This window comes from Malaya genurostris, chromosome 1 (genome assembly GCF_030247185.1).
Source record: "Malaya genurostris strain Urasoe2022 chromosome 1, Malgen_1.1, whole genome shotgun sequence".
NCBI classification, from domain to species: domain Eukaryota; kingdom Metazoa; phylum Arthropoda; class Insecta; order Diptera; family Culicidae; genus Malaya; species Malaya genurostris.
In genome coordinates this window covers 124,068,071-124,094,066 of record NC_080570.1, presented here as the reverse complement: position 1 = coordinate 124,094,066, position 25,996 = coordinate 124,068,071, and the positions used below count along the sequence as shown (strand labels likewise).

The window sequence follows — 25,996 nt, the reverse complement described above, 5'->3', positions numbered from 1 at the left end:
TCCCATTTCAGCGTTTCCAGGTACTTTTTGACCACCTTTGCGACGTGAGGCCGAGCATTGTCGTGTTGGAGGATGACTTTGCCATGTCGCTCTTGATACTGTGGCCGCTTTTCTTTTAGCGCGCGACTAAGGCGCATCAGTTGCGTTCGGTAGCGATCTCCTGTGATGGTTTCACCCGGTTTTAAGAGCTCGTAGTAAATTGTTATTCATCTTTGAAGGTTTTTTCTCTGTTGAAACCACTCCCGACACGTTCTTTTACTCAGAGCAGCATCACCGTAAGTTTCTGAAAGCATTCGATGCGCTTCAGTTGCATTTTTTTCGAATTGTAACAGAAAAGTAAAACTTCCCGCAAATGGCGAGAATTGGGCACATAAACAGACATTTTCGAGCGTGAATAATACGAAAACAAGAGCAACTGTCACTGAAACGGCGATGACAATTCGCTAGGCACTGTACACACTCACTTTAAAGGCATTATCATCTATGTATTTTAACCAGCCTCAGCCGGTACAGTCACCTATCGAAAAAACGGCGGAAGCAAAGTTGTACACCTGATACTATAAATTACAAATTGGCCTTTGCTAATGTAAAAGAAGAGTATTCACCCTTCACGGACACTGCGGATGAAAAAAAACAGAAATGGTTTCGCCAGCGAACAGATTTGCCATGATAAGAATTCGACTGGAATCAAACCGTTGATACAATAAGGCAGATTCTCTGGTGGCCATGGTCATGGGCGCAAGTTCCATGAAATATTGAGGGGGCAGAAAAAATTATTACTGCAGATCAACACAAGCATTTTTATAAAGGAAACGAAGAGGTTAGAGTATAGTTGCCGCACCTGACCACGCTTAATACAACTTAATCTCGCGCTCTTGTAATTCGGAAGTAAAGAAAAGCACTGATTTCAAATGTATGCAACGGGAATTGAATCTGAAAATAGAGAAACGACCAAGAAAGCAGCTCGAAATTGTGGTGCCGAAAAACAGGTACATTGTTAACTATAATGAAATATTCTCCACTTCCTTTTTCGAAAACAAAATTGGAACAAAAAGTTTTAACTTCGTGTGATAGGTAAATTTTTTGTATTTGCAACACAAAATAAAAATTCTCGTATGACAAGCGTTTTGTAGTTACGAATTGAAGAGTGACGCTTTCGACACTGCTGCAAACTATAAAACAAACGGTCGAATGAATCGCTTTCAGATCGTTCCCAATGTGGCTTGAAAGCTTGAATGTGCACTAAAGGATAATTATTTTTATCATATTCAAAACTTATCCAATTCGTTGAACAATACTACCCTTAAAAGCATTTCATAATTATTCGTAAGACGGAGCATCGCGCAAAAAAAATGGTATCGTTGTATTCCAATTTACCGACATTTAAAAATCACATTTCGGTAGTTCAATTTCCACGGAAATCGTCCAACTGCTTCCACGCTAATGATAAGTACATGAACAGACAGCAGTTGAGAAGTGGAAAGCACCTAACACTTATCTGGCCATTAGGAGTTATGCTCATAATTGGAAATAAAGCGTCCACAAGCGGGCGACACCGACGATGCCTCGGTGGCTCGGTGCCTCGGAAGAAATCTTGAAACAATTCGTTGAAACCAAGTGGCCTGATATCGGCCACGATTCGTCCGGCATACGAAAAAAAAGGGCATACCGCGGCGCTACACTCTACACTTCACGAAAGGCGACCCAAAATCAAGCCAGCCAATAGCCGCAAGCCAGGTCCATGGCCCATGTCAGTCCGTCCGTCCGTCCGTCGGTCGGTCGTCGTGAAGAGCGCGAAAACACAAAGGACCGCTGCTCCGGAATGAGAGCTCGCCGTACCATAACCTATCTAAATTGACTTAAATTATAATGCATGAGCAATAAAAAGGAGAATTTGAATTTATTAATCTTTTCTCTTTGCTTTGGAAATTGTTTCAGTTCTGTTCTGTTCAGTTGTTTGAGTACACCCCATTTTGTTTTTTTTTTTGCCTGGCCAGGAGGGCCTGCATAAAATGCAAGTGCACTTAGTTCTGTTGGCCTAAATCGGACGAAAAAAAAATCAAGTAGCGTTTGTTTGTTAATAAACAACTGCTCTTTTCAGTTTGAAATTTAATTGTACAACATTCCCGATAAACGTTAATGCCGCGGTAATTTAGAGATCTTCACTTTTTTGTTGCGGCCCATTTTGTAGCACAAATTACGTACATTATCTTAATTCAACATTTCTGGCTTATTGGCTTTACGCTAACTATTTTCCGAACCCAAAGCCAAACGAGTCATCCTCCGCGAATAATTACCAACTGATCTCATCCTCTGAATTAATAATAATTCATATCGCATTTACGTGTACGGAAAACCCACGCAGAGTCCAATGAAATACTGTGACAGTATTCGGAAACGTGCTTCCGAATATCCGAAAAAAAATGTCCGTTCCGAATATCCCCCTCAATTGAAAAAATAAACTGAGCTTAATCAAAATCCATGGGTCCTTACTTTTTACGTTTTTGTCTACTGCCTGCCATCCTTCCTGTCCTGTCCTGTCCCCCCATCGAACCGACCCACTCGAACATACATAAATCCTGACCGAAGGTAATCTGTGGGAAGATCGCATTGATGAAGATAATAAATATCGCCTGCAATCGTGACCATCGGCGGTTCGGATCGGAGGAGTTCCCTCGGTTATCTGAATTGTATATCCGTGCATCTTTCGGGAGAGTTAACTCAAGTGCCAAAAAAAAAACAGAAAGATTTTCAATGAAAACAACTTCATAAAATAAATCATTCGTCGGTGACAAATGGGCACCGGCAGTGTAATTGGTATTTTTTTTGCTGTCTGTTTACACATTCGTATTAATATCGAGCCATATGAACTTACCTGTATTTCTCTTTTTCTTCTTTCTCTACTACTTTGCACTTGCAGTGCCAGGAAAAATGTGCCACCAAAGCGACCAAAGCGACCCCAACTTTGGACAACGGTCATCATCTGTCCCTGGTGCTGCTGGAGATGATCCGCAACGAATCGCTGGTGACGGCGGACGTAGCCTGGATCAGTGTGGCCAACAACGGGTTCGGACCGGGCCACAGGAGCAGCACCACCAGCAGCAACAGTTCCTCAATGCCATCCCGAGATCCGCATCAATGTTTGGTTACGTGGGAAGTGTCCGGCGGTGGCCTAATGGGCAATCTGCTAACCGAATCCACCAGTGCCCAGCTGTCCCTTTGGCCCGAAACGAACTACCGGGTGCAGGTCACCTGTCGAAATAAGGTGAGAGTGAGTTTTGTTTTTTGTTTTAAAAGAAGTTCAGTTCACAATAATAAAGCTTGAGTCATTTAATATCTGGACACACTCTTACCAGCCGCTACCTAATTTTGGGTCAAAACCTACCCAAGATGCATCTCCTCAATTTTAAGTAACGAGTGATGACCTCAAAATTTAGGTAAATGTAATGTTTGCCCAAAGTGTTATGCCATAACAAAGCATCCGAGCAGAGTGTGAGATCACATAGAAAACTCATTTTGATGTTGTGATGTTCGCATTTATCGATTACTCAATTTGCTGTTGTTTTGGTCGTTTTAAGTGGCAAAAAATCAAAATCGAAAGCAAAAAGATATTCCGATGATATCAAACAGAAAACTATTTTTGCTAACAGCGAAAGCAAACTGAAATCTAAATAAGATATAGATTTTTTCTTGTTGATAGCAAAACTAGTTCTCAATTTGAAGTGATTATCAAATAACGAAAACAAAACTGGAATGCATAATCAGTTATTGATTTGCCTTAAAAAGACATTACTGAAAACAAACAAGTCGCGAGCATAAGCTAAAAATAGATTGGGCAAAAGACCCGGGATAGTATACCTTTAGGCGATATTACTTGCAACAATTAAAAGCGTCAAAAGCACCAAAAAACCAACACCTCCACAGAGAGAGACGACTTGGGTTTCGAACCTAGGTTATTTGGATTCCGAACTGACGGCGAATGGTATGGACTGTGGCGTTAAGTTGTGAGTAAATGGAGAATTTTCGATCATATGACAAGTAGTGTTGATTCGCAAAGCTGTATACAGGTAGTTTTAGCCGATGTACACTCGTTTCGTCGCATCCGTCCCGCAACCAAGGTGTATGGCAGTGCGGCTATTTGATAGGTATGAAAATGTGCTCTTTTTTCTTTCTCGTATCCAGAAGCTGTAGCATGTGAACATCATAATATCAAATTGAGTTATTTATTTAATCTCATTCTACTCGAGTATATAATCACTTTGAAATACGAATTTCGAGGCTCACAAGAGCGAGCTCTTTAGAGTGAAGTTTTTTACAGCAAAGGCTCACTGAAGACGTGAATTAGAAATCTGACAAAAAGCAATCCCAGATCGCATATTATTTCGATTCCAAAAAAATATCTTACTTATTTCGAGTAATTGGGACAATGAACCAGTAACTCACTTCTAGCCACAGGCAGCATCACACTGATTTAGACAGTTTTTAAATCTTGTGTAGACTTAAATTCGTGATCATTCGATGAAGATTTATTTCGGAGCGAACATTAAGCAATTCATCTGCTTGCTTCAGATAAAATGGATTAAACATAGATAATTCATGGCAATCTGATTATTTGGAGAATAGGGTTTTCAAACTAGTTTTCTAAGTTTATCAAATATTAATGCTAAATCACTGTACTATATGGAGCTGGTGTGCTAAAAAAATGATCTAGCTCAGAACCTGAAATCTCCAAAGCTTTTTTCTTAGGAAAGTTGTTCGGGATATAAAGGTCTACATTATGATTGCTATCAATTTTGGCACAGATACTTTTTGCTCTTCAGAGATGATCATAAGTGTATTTTTATGGGGAAGGGGGCCTAGCAAGGGTCTTTAGCAGGAGATCATGAAAAAGATTATCTAATTGGATGAGTATCGATACTTTTTGAAGTCCATTTTGAAGGATGAGTATCGATACTTTTTGAAGATTTTTTGAAATTGTTGGTTTGAAACATGGAAAGAATAAATTGTATATATGATCAAACATAACTCCAAAACAACTCAATAGATTATTAACTATCTTGGCACAAGTAGTTCTTGCTGTTCTTATAAGAGATATTTTAAAGAGGAGGGAGTGGGGAAGATGGTGGTTTCCGTAGGTGTTTGCTAACAGAGGGAATTTAAGGCAAAATGTTTCGAGTTTTACGAAATCGAAATTATTCGACAGGCACAGATATTTATTACAAATAAGAAATGATCGTTAGGATATTTATACGCGTGAAAAGATAGCAAGTGTCTATTGAAGAAGCTCTCAGCTCAATTGTTTGTAAATATCGGAATAATTCCATAACAACTCAGTAAATTATCGCCAAACTTGGCAGAGGTACTTCTTGCAATTCAGAGGTGGTAATAAATCTTTTTCTTCTTGTCAAGATCAAATATCCATTGCACAGGTGAACAGAAGGATTGAGTTTGTAGCAAGTGCCTCTAAAAAGATTTTTTTTTTTGCATAAATATCTGTTTATTAATCTTATTTTTGTGTATTACATCAACATTTTACAGTACAAGTGCAAGCTCCCGGCCGAGCGGTGGCGGGAGAGAATAACGAAGAGGATGTTTCTTTCAGTTCTATACGGAGTAACACTCTCCAATTCGGTTTCTCTTTTATGTCATTGTATTGATCCATCCATGTACTTGAGTTTAATATCACGAAATTCACCTTTTCTGAGTTTCAATTTTTTTTGTGCTTTTCACTTGACAGCTACTTATTCTCAATAGTGCAGGATTAGGCTGTTTTAGGAGTTCTTTCCCACAATCTAACAAAAAGTCACTAACGATTGTTAATAAGGCTAACACTTCACGCAGTCTCACTAAGCTCGGCATATCATTAGGTGTATGCACATATGAACGTATGTCCTACTACAGTAAGAAAAACAAACATGTTTACATCCTTCCACACCGACTCTGCATTGGAACTGGAACCTCTTACCTTTCATCGTAAATTTTGTGCAATTATTCTTTAATTTGACTCATAGTTCTATTGCATACTCCACGAGTTTGTAAATCTATTCACAACACTTCATGGCGATCTCTTCGAATATATGTCTCAACATTTACTTGTTTACATTAATAAAAGAAGTTATTCTTCAACACATACTTTTGCTGTCGTATATTATCAACACTACCCTGACACGCAAGGCTTCGTGACCCGAAAATAATGCACGTCGTCCGTCTGTATTTGTCATACATGAAAAATCAACAACCTACAGTATGCATCGAGGGTATGACACCAACTAGTATAAAAATGCTATTAGCATCAGAAGGCCTTCCAACAACACCTGACCACCTCCTACGAATCTTCATCGAAGTGCATCAGGAATATGGAATGAAACCTAAGGAAGCGCTGGCCGACCTGGACTCTTATGGGAAATTTTTGACAAGTGAACGTACCCGCCGACTCCAACTAATCCGGGAAGCCGAACACAATTTTACAAGGCCGAATTTTCGGAAATAACGACGCCCTTTGACGAAGGAATAGAAACAAGAATTAGTAATGTAAGTATTCCAGAATTCTCAAAAACTTCTTCGCTTCACAAACAAAATGTGACTGAAATTTTGGTCTATTGCCAAAATTTCAACCGCATGAAAAGCCCGGCCAAAATGAAAGAAATTCACCAAAATTTAATAACCTCCTCTTTCGACGTAATCCTTGGAACTGAAAGCAGCTGGGATGAAAGTGTAAGAAGCGAAGAAGTATTTGGAAATAATTTTAACGTATTTCGGCACGACCGAAATTTATCTCTCTGTCAGAAAAAATCTGGAGGTGGAGTCCTTATAGCCATTAACTCTTGCTTTACTTCTGAAGAAATTATTACTCCTAAATATAAAGAATTTGAGCATGTATGGGCCAAAGTCTCAATATTGGGAGAAGAACATATTTACTGCTCTGTCTACTTCCCACCCGAAAATGCGAACAAATTCTCTTTTGAATTATTCTTTCAATCTTTAGACACAATTATTTCGAATATGGAACCTGAAGTAAAGCTTCATATTTTTGGCGACTTCAATCAACGTAATGCGGACTTCATTTCTGACATTGAAAATGAATCAATCTTACTTCCAGTCGTAGGAGAAAACGAAACATTGCACTACTTTTTCGACAAAATTTCTAATTTTGGTCTACATCAAGTTAACTCCGTAAAAAATCAACAAAACGCATATTTAGACCTTCTTTTCACAAATTGCACAGAAGACTTTTGTGTGAATGCATCAAACCTGCCATTATGGAAAAATGAAGCATTTCACACCGCAATTGAATATTCATTATTTACACACAATGCATCCCTTCCCTACGACTTGGAATATGAGGAAGTGCCGGAATACAATAAAATTGACTTTGAAGTAGTCAAGTGTAGACTAAGTATAATAAATTGGCGGAACATACTGAGTACAGAAGGAAATGTCGACGTCGAAGTAAACAAATTTTATCACATTATAAACAAAATATTAGCCGAAACTTTGCCTATGAAAAGAAGAAGAAAAAATCATAACAGCAAATTACCTGTATGGTTCAATTCACAACTAAAACATTTGAAAAATAGGAAACAAAAAGCACACAAAACTTACAAACAAGAAAAAAGTGACGCTCATCTTCAAAATTACTTAAATCTATGCAATCAACTTAAAATAGCCATTAACACAGCACATGAAGAATATAACCGCAAAATTGAAAACGAAATAAAGACTTGCCCTAAGAACTTTTCTAACTACACAAAAACTAAACTAAAAAGCAACAATTTTCCATCTCAAATGCACCTCGACGAACATGTAGGGAAAAATAGTACAGAAATCTGCAATCACTTTGCAAATTTTTTCCAAGAAGTATATACATCTTATTCAGAAACTGACCGTGATCGTGAATACTTCTCTTTCATACCTGCATTTTCCAACTCCATCTCTGTAAACTATCTATCAGAACATGACATTTCGACAGCACTGAAAAACTTAGACGCCTCAAAAGGACCCGGACCGGACAGTATACCACCAATATTTTTAAAAAATCTTGCTGAAGAACTTACACTACCACTACAACTACTTTTTAACCTATCACTTAATAAATGTACTTTTCCTAAAGCATGGAAATCTTCCTTTCTTGTACCAATATTTAAATCTGGTGCAAAATCTAACATTCGGAACTACCGTGGAATAGCCATTATCTCATGCATTCCAAAATTATTTGAAAAAATTGTAAATGAAAAACTTTTTCATCAACTTAAAAATGTAATAACAAACAAACAACATGGCTTTTTTAAAGGCCGCTCAACTACAACAAATCTCTTAGAATTTATGACATTCACTCTGAATGCAATGGACGCCGGCAACTACGTAGAAACTCTTTACACTGACTTTAGCAAAGCCTTCGACCGTATTGACATACCTTTACTTCTACACAAACTACAAAAATATGGCATAAAACATACTCTTCTTGAATGGCTCAAATCATACTTAACGAATCGTGTACAGGTAGTCCGCTTCCAAAACATTCTGTCTGAACCAATTAATGTAACATCTGGCGTACCTCAGGGTTCTCACTTAGGGCCTCTCCTTTTCATTTTACATATAAACGACATTTCCTTCATACTCAAAAATCTGAAAGTGCTTATATATGCAGACGACATGAAACTCTTCATGGAAATAAAAAATATCAACGACGCTGTAATATTCCAGAACGAAATCAATCTATTCTACATTTGGTGCTGCAAAAGTCTACTCCAACTTAATGTAAAAAAATGTAACTCAATAACTTTCAGTAGGAAAAATGAAACTATACCCACAAACATACATCTAGGAAATCAACTTGTAGAAAAATGTAAAATTGTAAGAGATTTAGGCGTAATCTTAGACTCCAAGCTCACTTTTGTGGAACACTACAATACCATAATCAATAAAGCTAATAGCATGCTGGGCTTTATTAAACGCTTCAGTCATAACTTTCAGGACCCATACACAATTAAATTATTATACACTACATATGTCAGACCTATTTTGGAATATTGCAGCCTAGTATGGAATCCATACAATATTATTCACGAAGAACGCATCGAATCTATTCAAAAACAATTTCTTTTATATGCACTTCGTAAATTAAACTGGACAGCATTTCCTCTACCATCATATGAAGCACGCTGCATGCTCATCAATATACAAACACTTAAAGAACGCCGCGACTTTGCAATGCTTTATTTTATCAGCGACATTATTTCTCAACGCATTCAATCAGCTCCATTATTATCGCAATTAAATTTTTATATACCTAGCCGTCAATTACGAACCAGGAAATTATTTTTAGAAAGAAACACTAGAACAAATTATGCAAAATACAGTCCAGTCAATCGAATAATGCGCCATTACAATCAATACTGCGAATATCTTGACCTTACTATGTTTAAAAATCAAATCAAATCTCAGCTTTGTCGTAGAAATAATGCGTAGTATGTAAGTGAACATTGTAAACAATTTATATGTAGTCTACATTTGCTTGACGAAATAAATAAATAAATAAATAATTAAAACACGAGCAATGGTTGTGTCTAACTATTTTTCTTTTGGATGTGAATATCAAACCTGCACATGAAACTATTAAATCTTCACTCAGTACAGCAATCTTTCACTCAAATCTTTAGGTGCCTTCCGAAATCTATTATATCCCATTATAAACAATATTTCTTACTTTATTTTGAGGTCACTTGATACTCAAGCCTCACCAAGCACACATATTCCTACGGCTACTGTATTATACTCCGAACTGAACTAACCCGAATACTCGAAGCAAAACTACTTAATTTGTCTACTCCCGAGACTAGCGCCTAGTAAAACTGAACTACCTGCTAACTCTTCCCAACTAGGGGTTTTTAAGCTCCTAACATTTACTTTCGGGTGAAGCCCGAAGATTTTAGTACAAGCCGAGCTTGTGATTTCAAGTAGAAAGTTCATCCGACTTTCTCCCGAAGTTCTACCGAAACTAGTGTCAGTGTCAAGTGTCAGTGAGTCTAGTGGGTAGTGGACGTGTTTCACAGCGTCCTCCGACCGAGGTCGTTGGTTTCGGCTGAAGCATCATGAGTGTTTGCTCTGACTGTATGCTTCTCTGTTTTTGAGAGCCCATAGTGTCTCTTTAAAGTGCGGGTGATATTGTTAACGTGATCAACTTGCGCAAATCGTTGTGGATTTTTTCGCGGATTTCACGGGTCGGAAGATAGCCATTTTTTATAGCAAAGGCACAGGTCTGTGTATTTGTATCCGTAAATCTATACACGTGTTAATACGCATACAGTGAAATAGTAGATGCTCTCATCTGTTCCCTCATAGTGTTTACTGTGTGTACAATGTTGTAGTTGAAACAGATGAGTTGTGTTGGCTAACCTACACACGGTGGCTTCCCAGCTGTGATAGTTTTAGAAATCACAAATTATCAGCGGATAAAAGAGTTACATCTGTAAAAGAAGGCCTTGGTTGCCTTTACTCAGGTACGAAGAGGGGTAGTTCTTTTCTCACTCTCGCAATCTATCAGTGATCATACGCATATGTGTAAGCTACTTATAAGTAGAAGTAGTAAGGTAAGTAAAATATACTCATATTACTTCTATTCGATGGTGTGAGTTTCCAGCTGCACAGTGTTGTGGCATTGTTTCATGAAACAATTTTATAGTACTTTCATATACTATACTTTTTAAACGGTATAAAGTGTGGGTTTTTGTGAACATTACAAACCACTATCTATCTAATTACAGATTTTGATAGTGGTAGTAGCTTTCGCTACAACTTGTGAAGTTTTACGCTGGACTTATTCTTTCTTTCCGCTTTTGAACTCTGACGAATACAGTTCGTTTGCTCGAGAGTTTAATTTTCACTTCTCTTTTTGGTAGGTTTTCGACAAGATGGCTGAAAATTTTATTCCAGAATCCGGATATCAAAATCAGGTTACTGATACTGTGGCATCATCGTCAAACGAGACCCAGTCTGGTGAGATGGATGATGTTAACGTAGGTTCTGCTGCTGAAAATCCGGTTACTGAAGTTTCGCCATCGTCAAACGAAACGGACGCCATTGCTGTAATGCGTGACGCGCCGGAAAGTTTGAAGAAAATTTCAAAGAAGAGGCAAAATCAACGAAGAACTGATTTTGCCAGCATTTCTAAGAAGGCGTCCGAGCGCTTGATTGAAAATCGTCTTCAAGTTCGTATAGTGGACGGTATGTTCACCCCGGACTTGAGAGACGATCTGCTTAGAGACCTCAACGGTCTTTTGTATTCAACGCCACTCTCTTCATTCATTCCTAGCTTCAATGGATGTGGGTTGCGATACGGAGCAGTCTGGTTCTCCCCGGATAATGAGGACAGCCGTGCCTGGCTCATACAGCGGTTGGAGATGATAAACCAGAAGGCGCTGGTAAATAGGTTCATTATAGAACCATACAGCCTTCATCAGAATAGGATATCCTTCAGTGTTCCTTGGAATAACAAGGAATGCTTGAGGGGTCCGAATGTTCTTGAAAGGTTAGCTTTCCATAATTCAGTGATCCCTGTGCTTCGATGGAGAATCTTGAGGATCGGCTCCAGTGTTGCAGGTAGTCAATTGATTATCTGCAGCATTGATGACGAGTCCTTTGGTCTTCTCAAATCACAGGGCTTTCGGATGAACTATGGATTCCATAAGGTCACTGTTCATGTAATAAAACATAAGTTACCTCCCAAAAAACAATAATTCTTATCTCTTTGGGATTGGAAATGTTGTTTTGTGCTTTAGGCACGTACAAAGCATTCAGCGTTTCTTTTGAAATGCAGAGTGTACCAGTCAGTAAAATCTCTAAATCCTCTCGGAAGGTGGAGTTTTTATTAAAGGTGCATTTTGGCACATGCAAACGTTGTAGCATCCTTTCGGGGATGCAAAACGAATTGCTTCTATATGTTTTTGTGCTGTTTTTCCCACCTCACCCACTTCGCAATTCCCATCCATGTTCCTTTTATCCTTCCCTTCCCATCAGGAAAATGATGAGAAGTCACGGCAAGGCACAAATCTCCAACAAACTAGGGGAACGTGCCACTTGAGCCATTTAGTTCTGATTCCTGATGAAACCCGAATACTCGAAGCAAAACTACTTAATTTGTCTACGGGTCGACTCCCGAGACTAGCGCCTAGTAAAACTGAACTACCTGCTAACTCTTCCCAACTAGGGGTTTTTAAGCTCCTAACATTTACTTTCGGGTGAAGCCTTGAGCTTGTGATTTCAAGTAGAAAGTTCATCCGACTTTCTCCCGAAGTTCTACCGAAAGTCGAGACCACCGTCACTATGCTAGAGGCAGTGACCTGTGTCCGTGAAAATAACTTTGTTTTTTGCTCGTCGCGTTTACGCTGACATGAAGGCTTGCCTGAAAGGTGACGAGTTTTTCCTTCACGACTAGGTTGCTGTTCTTGCAATGTCGTTATTCCTTCATGGCTCCCTATTTTATTCACAATACTAACATGTTCGAAGGAAAATTTGCTAAGGGCGCTGCACAAGTGTTTTGACCCTTTGGCCTTTCATCTTTGTTGTTCATACGATTCGTTATTAATAATAGGTGTTTTAGTTACTCTTGTTTTACATACTAATGTTCAATCATAATATATATTTTAATTATTAATAAAATATCTACCTACTTATAACTATCCTTAATCTAATACGTACAAATTTTGAATTATTTGTATTTCAGAGATTGAGCACCTCTCTTCAAATTTCGTGCAGTATTGTTCGAATTTTTGTTCTAGTATATCCAGTGAGGCAATCTCATGTACTTCACTAGTCCTTGTCCAAGGGGGTAGATTTAAAATCATCTTTAAGATCTTACTTTGAATGCGCTGAAGCCTAAGTTTGTGTGTTCGTGCACAACCCCGCCAAACAGGGACTGCGTATTCAATTGCGGGGTAGATGATTTGTTTATAGACAGCCATCTGATTCTTCAGGCATAGTTTAGATGTTCTACAAATCAGCGGATACAGAGACCTGATGAGTATGCTACATTTTTGAACGATTTTGTCAACATGTGACCTGAATATCAGATGTCTGTCAAAGGTGAGTCCTAGATAGATAACTTCGTCGGACCATTGGATGACCTCATCACCGAATCGTATTCTGCATTCGTCTGATGGAACAAGTTTTGGAGATCTTGAATGTGGAAACAAGATGACCTGAGTTTTTGCTGCATTGATCACAATTTTCCAGCTTGTAAAATATTCCGTTAAAGCGTCCAGACCTGTCTGTAGTTTATTCTTCAGAGCATTAATGACACGACCTTTGTAAAGAATGGCAGTATCATCAGCAAATTGTGACAGAACACCACCACCCGGAAGAGGTGGGATGTCTGATGTAAAAATGTTGTATAGAATGGGACCTAGGATACTTCCCTGGGGTACACCAGCAGGAATAGTAAATCTTTCTGAAAGTGCATTATTCAGAGAAACCTGGAATGCTCTATCTGCAAGATAATTTTTGATAATTTTAATAAGATACATGGGAAAATTATACCGATGCAGTTTGAACACCAGTCCATCGTGCCACACATTATCGAATGCCTTTTCAATATCCAATATTGCCATGGCAGTCGTTTTGGACACTGATTTGTTTTGCTGGATGACGTTGTTAACCCTTGTGAGCTGGTGGATGGTGGATCTTCCTTTCCGGAACCTAAACTGTTCTTCCAGAAATATATCCTGTTCATCTGCAAAAGCAAGAATTCGCCTTTGTATTGACTTTTCAAACAGCTTGGATAGGGCAGAGAGTAAGCTGATGGGCCGATAGCTCTTGGAAAAGGAAGGATCTTTCCCCGGTTTCAAAACTGGGATAACTTTAGCTAACTTCCACATTGAAGGGAAGTAACCAAGCTCCCAGCACCTGTTAAAAATTTTAGCTAAGAAGACAAATGAGCGAATACTCAAATGTTTCAGCTCAATGTTGAATGTGTTGTCGAAACCGGGGGCCTTCAAATTTTTGGATTTTTTCACAAAAGCCATCAGCTCATTCGCAGTGACTCTACTTTCCTCAGGAACCAAGCTGCCTGATTGGTCAACCTCAGCTACGCTATCAGCAACGGCTCTTTCATATGGACTAACAATGTTGAGTCCTAAATTGTGAGAACACACAAACTGCTGGCCTAGCGCATTTGCCTTCTCTACTGGTGTGATTAAAGGTATTCCTTCAGCTGCGTCCTGGGGTGACATCAGAGGAGGAATAGGCTTCGGTTTTTTCTTAAGCACCTTCGTTAAGGACCAGAAGGACTTTGAATGTGGGAGAATTTCTCGAAGCTTTTGCTGGAAGTTCCTGTTGCGAAGCTCAGATATCCTTTCCTGGATTATCCTAGTTAAGTTGTTATAAGTAGTTTTCCTATCTAGGATGCCAGTTCGTTGATACTGCCTCCGGTAGATATTCCGAAGTCGGATGAGTTTCTTGGTGACACTGTCGATTTGAAGAGAGGAACTCGGCATATGTTGTCCTATCACGAGCGACTGTGATTGAATGCTGGAAGGAAGATAGGGCCGCATCGATATCCATCGGGGAATCTAGTGGAACATTGATATTAATAAGTTGGTCGGCGATTTGTTGAAATTGGACCCAATCGGTGCGATAATAGTTCCTCCGTGTTTGAATAGGCACTGTTTCTGGTGAAGATCCCAACGTCAATATTACTGGAAAGTGGTCAGAAGAGAGCTCGTTGAAGACAACCGGAGAGCTGTCTATGGCGATGTTGCTGATGAATATATCCAAAATGGAATGAACTCCCGATCTGGAAAGTCGCGTTGGTTGATCCGGAGCGAAGATGTTGTATTGTCCAGCTTCGTAATCTTCGGCAAGTACGAATCCGTTTCGATTCTGTCTTCTGTTTCCCCACAGCTCATGCCGTGCGTTCAGGTCCCCAGCAATGATGAATTTGTTCTGTCGTCGAGTGAGCATAGCCAGATCTCGCTTCAATGATGCACACGTACCATCTCGAAGATTTGTTTGTTTGGGGCAGTACGCTGCAAAGATGATGATGGGTCCCATCGTCGTTGTAATCTCAATTCCGATGGCTTCTATTAGTTGCAATTTAAAGGCTGACAGAAGCCTGTGCTGAATGGATCGTTTAACGGCAATGGCAACTCCCCCTCCTCTGGTAGTTGTCCTGTCGAGCCTGTGAATCCTGTAATTGGAAATAAAAATAGAAATTTCAGGTTTAAGATGAGTTTCAGTTAAAATAGCAATATCGGCATTTTTCTCTTGAAGAAAGTCGGACAATTCAGCAGTTTTGCTCCTGAGTGAGCAAGCATTCCAATTTACTATAACCAACTCATTATATTGCATATTCGATGATGAATTTGCCTAAGGCATTGATTTGATCTAACCGCGTTCTGCAGTTTCGTAGTTTTGTTGTCATTGTTTCAAAAATGACGATCAGTTGTTCAGCAGAAAATAAATCACCAGAGTCATCCTTTGCTTGTGGTTGATTATTGCCCCATCCAGGAGGGATTTTTGAGGAGGATTCTTTTTGTGATCCAGCGGCTGAATCTTTTGGATTGCTGCGAGGAAGTGGCGGCAAATTCGGAATATCCCTCTTCGGTGGGAGCCGTGGGAAATTAACTTCATCCTTCTGTGGAACATTCTTGCGCGTTGATTGTTTGCGGGACGCCTGTTGTCGAATTTTTGTGAACTCAGCACGTTTGGGACACGATTTTCTAGTAGATGGATGGTCGCCATCACAGTTCAAACATTTTACAGCGATGTCATCTAGTAAGCAATCGTTGGTATTGTGTGGTTCGGCACATTTCCCGCACCGACTTTTCATGTGGCAATTCCTCGCTCCAAGGCCGTAGTTCAAACAGTTCGTGCACTGTGTGACATCCCGATGTACCGGTTTATACTTTTGCCATTCGATGATTATGTGAAATAACGATTTAATCGTTTTCAGTTGACTCATGGTGATGGAGCCCTTCTCCAGATGAATCAGGTACAGTTGATCTCTAAACTTTTTGTCCGTATTATGGCGCTTCATTTTAAATACCATCAAAGGCTTTAGTCCAGCCTCCGACAGTGCCTGCTTTAGTTCGGCTTCCATCATGTCGGGTAGTCCTCGAAGTACAACCTTCATAGGTTTGTTGGCGGCAATATCGTGTGTGAAGTATTCCGCTTTTGTCTGCTTCAGATAGCATTCCACTCCTTTGTAGTGGTTCAAAGCCGGAACAGTTATTTTGTAGCCTTCAGTACATAAACGGATTGTTGCCTGTAGTCCTTTGCTGATCAGTGTGTTGAAATCCGAGCGTAGAGTTGGTGGAAAGCCCTTCAGGTAGAAAGGCGGCATTTTTTCCTTCTTCTGCAGTTCCTCTTCGACATCTACTGGCAGATCAGCATATTGGTTTTTACTCAGCAAACGGTCGTTTACCTGTACATCACTTGGCTTCAGACGCTTAGCATCCTTTGGATCCTTCTCGGATCTATGGCGGTTTTTACCCATAGCTTGGGTAGGTAGACAACTGCGAATAAAAAATAAAACAAAATCGAAATTAGTCGTAGTAGGTTATTCGTCTATCCACAACGAGTGTTAGATGACGAATGCCTCTAAAAAGAGGTTTATTGTTAAATTTATCTTATTTGTCCATAAACGGAACAAGTCTGGAAAATCGATTTTCACAACAACCCCCCCCCCCCTCTCTCTCTTTTTTGACAAGCACGGATACTTTTTACAAAAGGGAAGTTCAATGTAAAATTCACTCCACGAGAAACGATACTTCTTGATTAATACAGATACTACTTTCACATCAAAATAGATTATAGGGTTATTTCAAGAAAGGAGTGTAGCAAGTGCCCCAAACATGGAAAGTATAAAGTGGATTGATCGGATTTTACGAAAAAATGGTGCTTCTTGACCAGTACTGCATGTTTCTAGTAACTAAGTGAGGGTCACAAAAATATTCACAAGAGGCAGGGGGAAAAACATTTTTAACCAAGGGAGGTAAAATTGATCTGAATTGACGAAGAAATCATAAAATCAATGTGCATTTTTTTTCATGAAAATTGAGAAAATTGTCGAACCGAGCTGATGAAAATAAGTTTACGATAACTTTTGAATTAACTGAATCGTTATTCTATAAAACGAAAGTATTATCTAACGTAGTTATGAACAGTCTTTCGTTATCAAATAATCATTATCACAATCTTGAGCAATTATGTGGAAATAAGTTGTGTTTCACTACGCTCTGAATATTTCAATGATCAGAACAATTTCTAAAATTGTTTGTGTGGCCTTGCCTTCACGAAACATTTCAGAGCAACGCCGGGTAATTCAGCTAGTATGATATGAAGAAGAGCGTATTATTCAAATAACTTGTTAGTTGATGCACGAAAAAACAATCACTTTGGCAATGCCGTTCGTCGATTTCTGAACCACAGACAATAACGGTCAAAACAACGACTGAAAATAATAGTCAGAACATTTAATATCTTTTTTTAACTAAACGCGAAAACTGTTAGAGAATCTGATATTTAACGTATCCCACCAGAAGGAAATCGTTGACGTCAAATGTATTGTATCAGGTTCCTGAAGAAGGTTTTTCTGTGGCTGACGATTTGCGAGATGAGAATGCCCAAGCCGCTAATGGAATTAGTCCTATTTTGAGGCAGTTATTAGGTTGTTGCTTTTGAATAACCATTTTTGGAGTTTCCAAAAATTTTTGCTCGCAAAAAAAAGTAACAGCAAAAAGATAACATAATGTGATATCAATTAAAAAATTGATGAGCTGAGATCAAATTAAGAATTCGATGTGATGTTCCTATCATAATAAGATTTTATTTTGCTCTCGTTTTGTTGTTTGACTTTGCTCGGGCACGCTACCAATTTTTTACGGTCAAGTTAAAGTTTTAGTTGATAACGAGATAATTTTGAATAGCTTTTAGAAGAGCTTGACAATGAGTGATTTCTCCTCAAAAAATTGGTAAAAATGATTTCCAGTGATGAGTTAAGAATCAAGAGCCAACAGTCAAGCGATGAAAGTCAACAGGCAAGAGTCAAGGATAAAACACAAATTAAAAATAGTCAAAAGCTAAGAGTAATTGATTAAATTAAGAGTAAAAGAGTCAAGTGCCAGGAATCAAAGCTAAGATTCAATAAGAAGTGTATCGAAAATAATCTATCCACATGCATTTGTGTTATACGCATGTATTTGCGATGGTTTTTTATGCTCAGATCATAGCATGCCGTGCGTTTGGGTGTCAGTTTTCGTTTGTTTACTTGTTTGTGCGGTTGAAATTCTGCGTTTTCAAAATATCGCGTATTGAAAAGGAAGCGAAAATTGGCGAAGCGGTTTGGAATCCATCATGCCAGTGTTAAAACCAACATTAATAAGTTTGGGGAACACTATTCTTTGGATGAGCTACCAGGAAGAGGCAGAAAACCCAGTTCTTCCAACCCGAAACTAGACCAGAAAGTGGTATCTCTAATCATGAAGAACAAATCAATGGCAATACGTGATTTGGTGACAAAAGCAGGAACGAGTGTGGGAATGATCCAGCGTATCACCTGAAGACCTACAAGAAGCAGAACATCTCGAAATAAAGTGTAGAATAGATGAAGCGAGCAGCAACAAGGGCCCAGAAATTGTATTCGCGTCTTTTGCAGAGTCCGGATGCATGCGTTTTGATGGACGATGAAACTTATGTAAAGAAGCACACAAAAACCCTTACAGGTCCACAATACTCCACTGTTGTCTTTGAGGAGGATGAGAGCGATGCGGACAAGTCGATTCAAGTGGAAAAATTCGGTCGAAAGGCACTGGTATGGCAAGCAATATGTTCCTGTGGTTTGAAGTCAACCATTTTTCACACTACCGGAACTATGGATGCAGAAATCTATCGATCTGAGTGTCTCCAGAAGAGATTGCTGCCTTTATATAAGAAGCATAGTAACAGTTCGGTTGAAAAGTTCGTATCGTTTTATAGAAACACACATTTTTTTGCCAAAATTCGTTTTTATTATTCAACATAATAGCCATCAGAGGCGATACAGCGATTATAGCGATCTTCCAACTTTTCGATATAATTTTTGTTGTACGATTTGTCCTTTGCCTCAAAATAGGCCTCAGTTTCAGCGATTACCTCTTCATTGCTTCTAAAATTTTTTACCAGCGAGCATTCTCTTGAGGTCTGAGAACAGAAAAAAGTCACTGGGGCCAAATCTGGAGAATACGGTGGATGAGGGAGCAATTCGAAGCCCAATTCGTTCAATTTCAGCATGGTTTTCATCGACTTGTGACATTTGCATTGTCTTGATGAAACAAAACTTTTTTCTTCTTCAAATGATGCCGTTTTTTTTTAATTTCGTCCTTCAAACGCTCTAATAACGCTATATAATAGTCACTGTTGATGGTTTTTCCCTTTTCAAGGTAGTCGATGAAAATTATACCATGCGAATCCCAAAATACAGACGCCATAACCTTACCGGCCGATTGTTGAGTCTTTCCAACGCTTTGGGTTCGGTTCATCGCGTGCAGTCCACTCAGCTGACTGTCGATTGGACTCCGGAGTGAAGTGATGGAGCCATGTTTCGTCCATTGTTATATATCGACGAAAAAAATCGGTTTTATTTCTATATAACAGCTCCAAACACTGCTCAGAATCATCAATTCGTTGTTGTTTTTGATCGATTGTGAGCTCACGCGGCACCCATTTTGCACAAAGCTTTCTTATATCCAAATATTCGTGAATAATATGTCCAACACGTTCCTTTGATATCTTTAGGGTGTGAGCTATCTCGATCAACTTCACTTTACGGTCATTGAAAATCATTTTGTGGATTTTTTTCACGTTTTCATCGGTAACAGCCTCTTTTGGACGTCCACTGCGTTCATCGTCTTCGGTGCTCATATGACCAGTACGAAATTTTGCAAACCATTTACGAATTGTTGCTTCGCCCGGTGCAGAGTCTGGATAACACTCATCAAGCCATTTTTTGGTATCGGCGGCACTTTTTTTCATCAAAAAGTAGTGTTTCATCAACACACGAAATTCGTTTTTTTCCATTTTTTTCACAATAACAAAAGTAGCTTCACTCAAAATGCAATATCTCACAAACTAGTAATCAGACAGCTGTCAAATTTATACACGTATCTTTTGAAGGTTGGTACTAACTGAAAATGGTATAGATTTAATTGTAGTGACGCCCTCTCATAGAAACGATACGAACTTTTCGACCGATCTGTTAGTTAGAATGAGCAGCAATAGTAAAATGATTCTACCGCAATTATCCACTGCCCGTATACATTAGAATCGGATCGCGAAACGAGAATAAGCGACCGTTTGTTGATTCGGAGAGAATCCCCACAGCAGCGTGCTAACTCGTGATGCTCAGACAGGTCATCGAGAGAAATTCGCTGCCTGGTGTCTATTGTATATTAAATGAACCGTGCCGGTTTTTTGTAGCTGCGATAATATCCGTCTCTCTTTGATGGCACTGATTAAATCGTGTGAAGAGTTGCTAGTGTAGTCAAAGTCTTGGCATTACATTCCTTTTTGTGGAATTTGGCCTTTCTGTTTCAACAGACTTCGCAGCCGATTCATATAGCGTACAGAATCATTGCAAGGCTAGTACTATGGATCCTACTAACACTTAGAATCCTTCCAGGTCGGGGCTCGAACATACGACAATTGGCTTGTAAAACCAGCGTCCTATGCATTGAACCACCAACCCGGGACAGTTGCTAGTTGCTAGTGTGCGTTCTTTGATACGATGAAAGCCATCCTTGCCAAATGCGGCTTTACACGATGCAAAAGGTCTGTCGTTGTTGCTGCTGTTGGACGATGTTCGTCTTCTAATGCACATTTTTCATGAGGTCACTTTGCCTACTATGTTTATCCAAAATTTATTCAAACTGTCTTTTGAAAAGAGCTAAACAGTTTTAATCATATTTTTTAAAAGAGCTGCTGCCGAAAATAATAAATCCTGCAAAAAAAAATGTCACACAAGTGATTGTCACAAAATCAGTCAAATTTTTCAATAAAAAATACTGAAAAAAATTCTTATTGGATGTTACACCGAAAAAAAATTTTTCAAAATTTTTAAACCGTTTTATGGAGAAACTCAGTTTTGATTTTGAAAAACTATTTGTGATTATCTCTCTACATTGCAAGATGGGCACATTCAAGAAAAAAAGTTTCTCAAACCACAAATATTTCTTATCTAAACTGAGTTTTTTATCGAGTGTCTTTCACTAAAAACTAAATTAAGCTGAAAGTCATATTCATCCAAGATTCCAATGAATCTCAACTCAACAAGAAAATTTCACCGATTTTTTTTTGCGGAAAGAATATTGTGCAACTAGCAGTAGGGTGTTGCCAATTGTCATCTTACAATATATGGAAGAATGGTAGAGAACATAGTTGTTGGGACAAAATTCCACTCGAATAAAGAATGGTGTTTTTTTTTTGTAATATGACTTTAAATTATTAAAATCGATCTTTTTTCGGTGTGAAATTTGATTATTTATTTTTTCAGTGTATTCTTTCCAAAAATAGACTTATTTCGAAAACATCATTAACACAACAATTAATTGTTAGAAATGTCATTTTTCTACTCAAATAATTGCAAAAAAAATTGAGCAAAATTCGTCTATTCGAATCCTACACTGAAAAAAAACATCGGTTTTCAAAATTAAAATTCATCTTTCATAAAAAGAACACCACTTTTGAATTCAATGAATTGCAGTTTAAGGAAAAAAAGTGAATCTAACTAAAACTTTTCCTCTCCTTTACTGGTACTTCTTGCAAATATCGGGCAACCAGTATATTGTGAAGTCTTCTCTAAAATTAAGATTCACTAAATTCTAGGATGATAATGACTTACGGTTTAGTTTATAAAATAAAAAGACACTGTTAATTTTTTTTTTCAGAAAGAACAGTCTAGTTGAAAGTCTACATGTCCAAAAAGTTTCATTCAAGTCGGTGAAAATTTTGCCAACTGCGAATATGATTTAGCGCAAAAATCGTCATATTTAGGTTAATTATAAAATGTAAAATTTTCAACAAACGACTTTGTCATGTTTTGAAACCCCCTACGAAAAAATTTTCTGGATACGCGCCTGATTCCAGGCATTACCGTGTCAGACCTACGGTGACTAAAATTTTGCTGGAAAAAAACGCACTTTAGTGGAAGAGAAATGAATGGAATTTAAATTAACAAACCTAAAGCTTTGGTATTTATTCAATTCGTTAAGCAACATTATATACAGGGTGGCAAGTGACCGGAGAAAACCCAGGAATTCATGATAAAGTGAAAAGTAGGAGGCAAAACCTAATTTTGCCTTTTCCAATAGGACTCACAAAATTGAAAAAGTTGTTAACTTTGACCTTGTCCACAGTTTGCAGGGAGTATTCGATGTCCTTCTTTGAGAACTCTTTCTTTCTGAGGACTATTATTGAACTGTAGTAAGGTTTAGAATATAATTTAATTTGTTCAGTGAATTGGATGCCATGATAGGACCACAAGAACGTAGACGAAGGAGCAGTTGAAGATTGTCGATGATAGGAGAATTAAATTTAGTCTAACTCCTAACTTCAATCAAGTAATGATTTAGTTAATGTATTGCTATATCGGTATAACTAATGGAATTAATCATTGCTCAATTTAAAATCCTGAATGTTATTAATAGATGATCTGAATTAATATCAGCTCACAACATATATTACATTGATTTTCAAGAACCAGATCAATTGTAGATTGGTTTTCTCATAGAAGACAAATAAGTTGGGCTATTAGGAAATAAAACTGGCAAAAAAAAACAGTTGAGCTGAGCTGTCTTAAAATTACATAAAACGTGAAGATCTGGTGTTATCTCGAGAAGATAACTGTTTATGTTTTCATTATTTTTGTTTGTTTATTCATGTCTTCGTGTAGCACTGTACCGGTGTAGTACAAATTTAAAACTAAAGAACCATAAATGACTCAGGCTTTAACTAAATGTTACTACACTACTTAAATTATATCCATAGTTGATATGTTCCCTTCAACTTCCCTATCGAATTGACAACGCAACGAAATCTGCGTTTGCGGTTGCAAATTTATTAGTTTTGATGGCATCGTCGCCGATAAATTAGACTTAATTAAGGAAATTTATTAAATCTTGCTCCACTCCACCTTCAAGACATAAAACCAGAATCGTCCGTCCGCCGAAACAACAATTCTTAACTTTTATTGCTTTATCACGACTGGAATTAACTATCAAATAAATTTAACTGCCGGCTCATTATTCAAATTGCTCCAATTTCAGCAAATTATCGTATTTCTACCGGTTCGCACATCGCTCGGGATTCATCTTGAGCACCCGCTGTTTCACCATCATTCTCATCACTGTTAACCGTCATCTGTTTTGTTTCAGCACACCGACATCCTGGTCCGTTCCGCACCGATCGTCCTCAACACGTCGGACGCTACCGTGGTGCCGGGGATAGCGATGACGGGGACGACAACTTCCAGCAACTTCCAGCCGAGTGCGGTAGCCGACGACGAGAAGGATGCTGCTCTGCTGAGCCGTCTGCAGGAAGTGGACACGGATCCGGAATCGAACTCCGTCTCCGTGCGAGCTCAGCTGGCCGTTTGGCCAATCTCCCGCGAAAGCCAGCAGGAAATCATTCTACTCGGAGTGTTTGTGGCACTGCTCACGTTTCTGCTGATCCTGCTGACGGTGGTCATCTTCATCAAACGGAAAGCACCGTCCGCGTCGGAAAAGGAAGAACTGGTCGAAAATGAAGCGCTGGCGGAGGTTTTACACCTTTGAGACGCAGGATTGGACCGAATTCCAGAGTTGCCGTCAGTAGGTTTTAACAACTGAATAGGTTAGAGTGTGACTTTTACGGATGTTGCTGATTGTTGCCTTATTTTTTTTTCATAAATACGTTTATTTCTTAAGGCAGTTTACATAAGTTTTTCTTCGCCGTAGCATCACTTTTACATAAAATTCTTATCCTAATTTAATTCTAACATAGTCACAACGTTTTGCATTTATTAAAACATATTCTCTTATTACTTAAATATCACCTTAGGTAACTCGTCATTAATTATGAAATCTACTCGGAAATATTATTTGAACCAAACGATTAACTTCTATAAATTATAAAATAAGCTGTTATTTTCAGACATTTTGTTAATAATTTCATAAACTGTTTCGAGTTTGTTTGTATCATTACATTATTTTTATTCTAATTTAGCTATTGGTTGAACTCATGGACGCAGCTGGGATCAGAACTAAGTCTTGAAAGGGGCCTTTATTTAATTGAAACTCCAGTTTTCTTTATGAAATGATAAATAAGTTTCATGTATGAAAGGTCACGACAAGCAAGAATGTCTCGAACTGGGACATTGGATAGTCTACCTTGGGTACGCAAAGAATTTATTAGTTGAGATCTGACATCACGATACTCCACGCATGTCCAAACGACATGATCAATATCTCGATAACCTTCGCCACAAGCACAATGATTAGTCTCGGAGAGCCCAATTCGAAGGAGATGTGCATCTAACGTGTAGTGATTGGACATGAGTCTGGACATCACACGAATGAAATCTCTACTCACATCCAGTCCCCTGAACCATGCCTTTGTCGATATTTTCGGAATAATTGAGTGCATCCACCGACCCAGATCTTGCCAGCTGGCAAGTGTTCTTTGGCGAGACGAGCTATAGAATTCGTTGAAAGCAATTGGTCTCTCATAAATTTCACCCTCAATAGCACCACGTTTGGCTAAAATATCGGCTCTTTCATTGCCAGGAATGGAGCAATGAGCCGGGACCCAGACTATAGTGATTAGATAATTATTGTTCAATATGTCGTTCAGGCACTGTTTTATTTTGCCCAGGAAAAACGGTTCAGTCTTGCCAGTCATGTTTGAGCGAATGGCTTCAATTGCACTCAGACTATCTGTGAAGAGGAAATAATGGTTTGGAATTAATGTGACGATTACACTCAAACTATATTGAACTGCTGCTAGCTCTGCTATATAAACAGATGCAGGTTCTTGAAGCCTAAATGAGGCCGAAACATTATTGTTGAACATACCAAACCCTGTCGCTTCTTCAATTCGCGATCCGTCCGTGTAAAACATTTTCTCAGAGTCAATATGCCTGAACTTACTTGAAAATATTTTTGGGATTTCCGTCGAACGTAGATGATCCGGGATTCCACGAACTTCGCGCTGCATGGATGTATCGAAAAATAAAGTTGAGTCAGGGACATTTAGGAGGCTGACACGGATAGGAATATATCTTGAAGGGTTGATTTCCTGTGACATATGGTTAAAATATACTGTCATGAATTTTGTTTGAGATCGAAGCTCGACTAGTCGTTCGAAATTATTAATTACCATGGGATTCAGCACCTCACATTTTATTAGCAGGCGTGATGAAAGCTCCCAAAATCGATCTTTTAATGGAAGAACTCCCGCCAGAACTTCAAGACTCATTGTATGTGTCGAATGCATGCACCCTAAAGCAATTCGCAAACAACGATACTGAATTCGCTCCAGTTTGATAATATGAGAGTTTGCAGCGGACGAAAGCAAACGCATCCATATTCCATCACTGAAAGTATCGTTGTCTGATACAATTTTATTAGATCTTCCGGATGAGCACCCCACCAAGATCCTGTTATTGTTCGAAGAAAATTTACTCTTTGTTGGCATTTTGTTATCAGAAACCTAATGTGTCCTCCCCACGTGCATTTGGAATCGAACCACACCCCGAGGTATTTAAAAGTTAAAACCTGTTGGATCATTCTTCCCATCATATGGAGCTGAAGCTGCGCGGGATCATGCTTTCTTGAAAAGACGACAAACTCTGTTTTCTCCGCAGAGAATTCGATACCAAGATGAACAGCCCAAGCGGACAAGTTATCTAAGGTATCTTGCAATGGTTTATGCAGATCAATAGCTTCGGGTCCAGTAACTGAAACCACGCCATCATCTGCCAATTGTCTTAGTG

General features: G+C 38.7%; 1 protein-coding gene across 1 annotated transcript in view; it reads left to right on the top strand.

Moving 5' to 3' along the window:
* The window catches only part of LOC131425684 (transmembrane protein fend-like), a 279,340-nt gene extending 254,371 nt beyond the window's left edge, over positions 1 to 24,969 (top strand). Inside the window, exons 3-4 of the mRNA XM_058587755.1 lie at positions 2,921 to 3,265; positions 23,400 to 24,969. Coding sequence (XP_058443738.1) covers positions 2,921 to 3,265; positions 23,400 to 23,798 — 744 coding nt within the window. The 3' untranslated portion in view covers positions 23,799 to 24,969. The remainder of the gene's footprint in view (positions 1 to 2,920; positions 3,266 to 23,399) is intronic.
* The last annotated feature ends 1,027 nt before the right edge of the window (positions 24,970 to 25,996 follow it).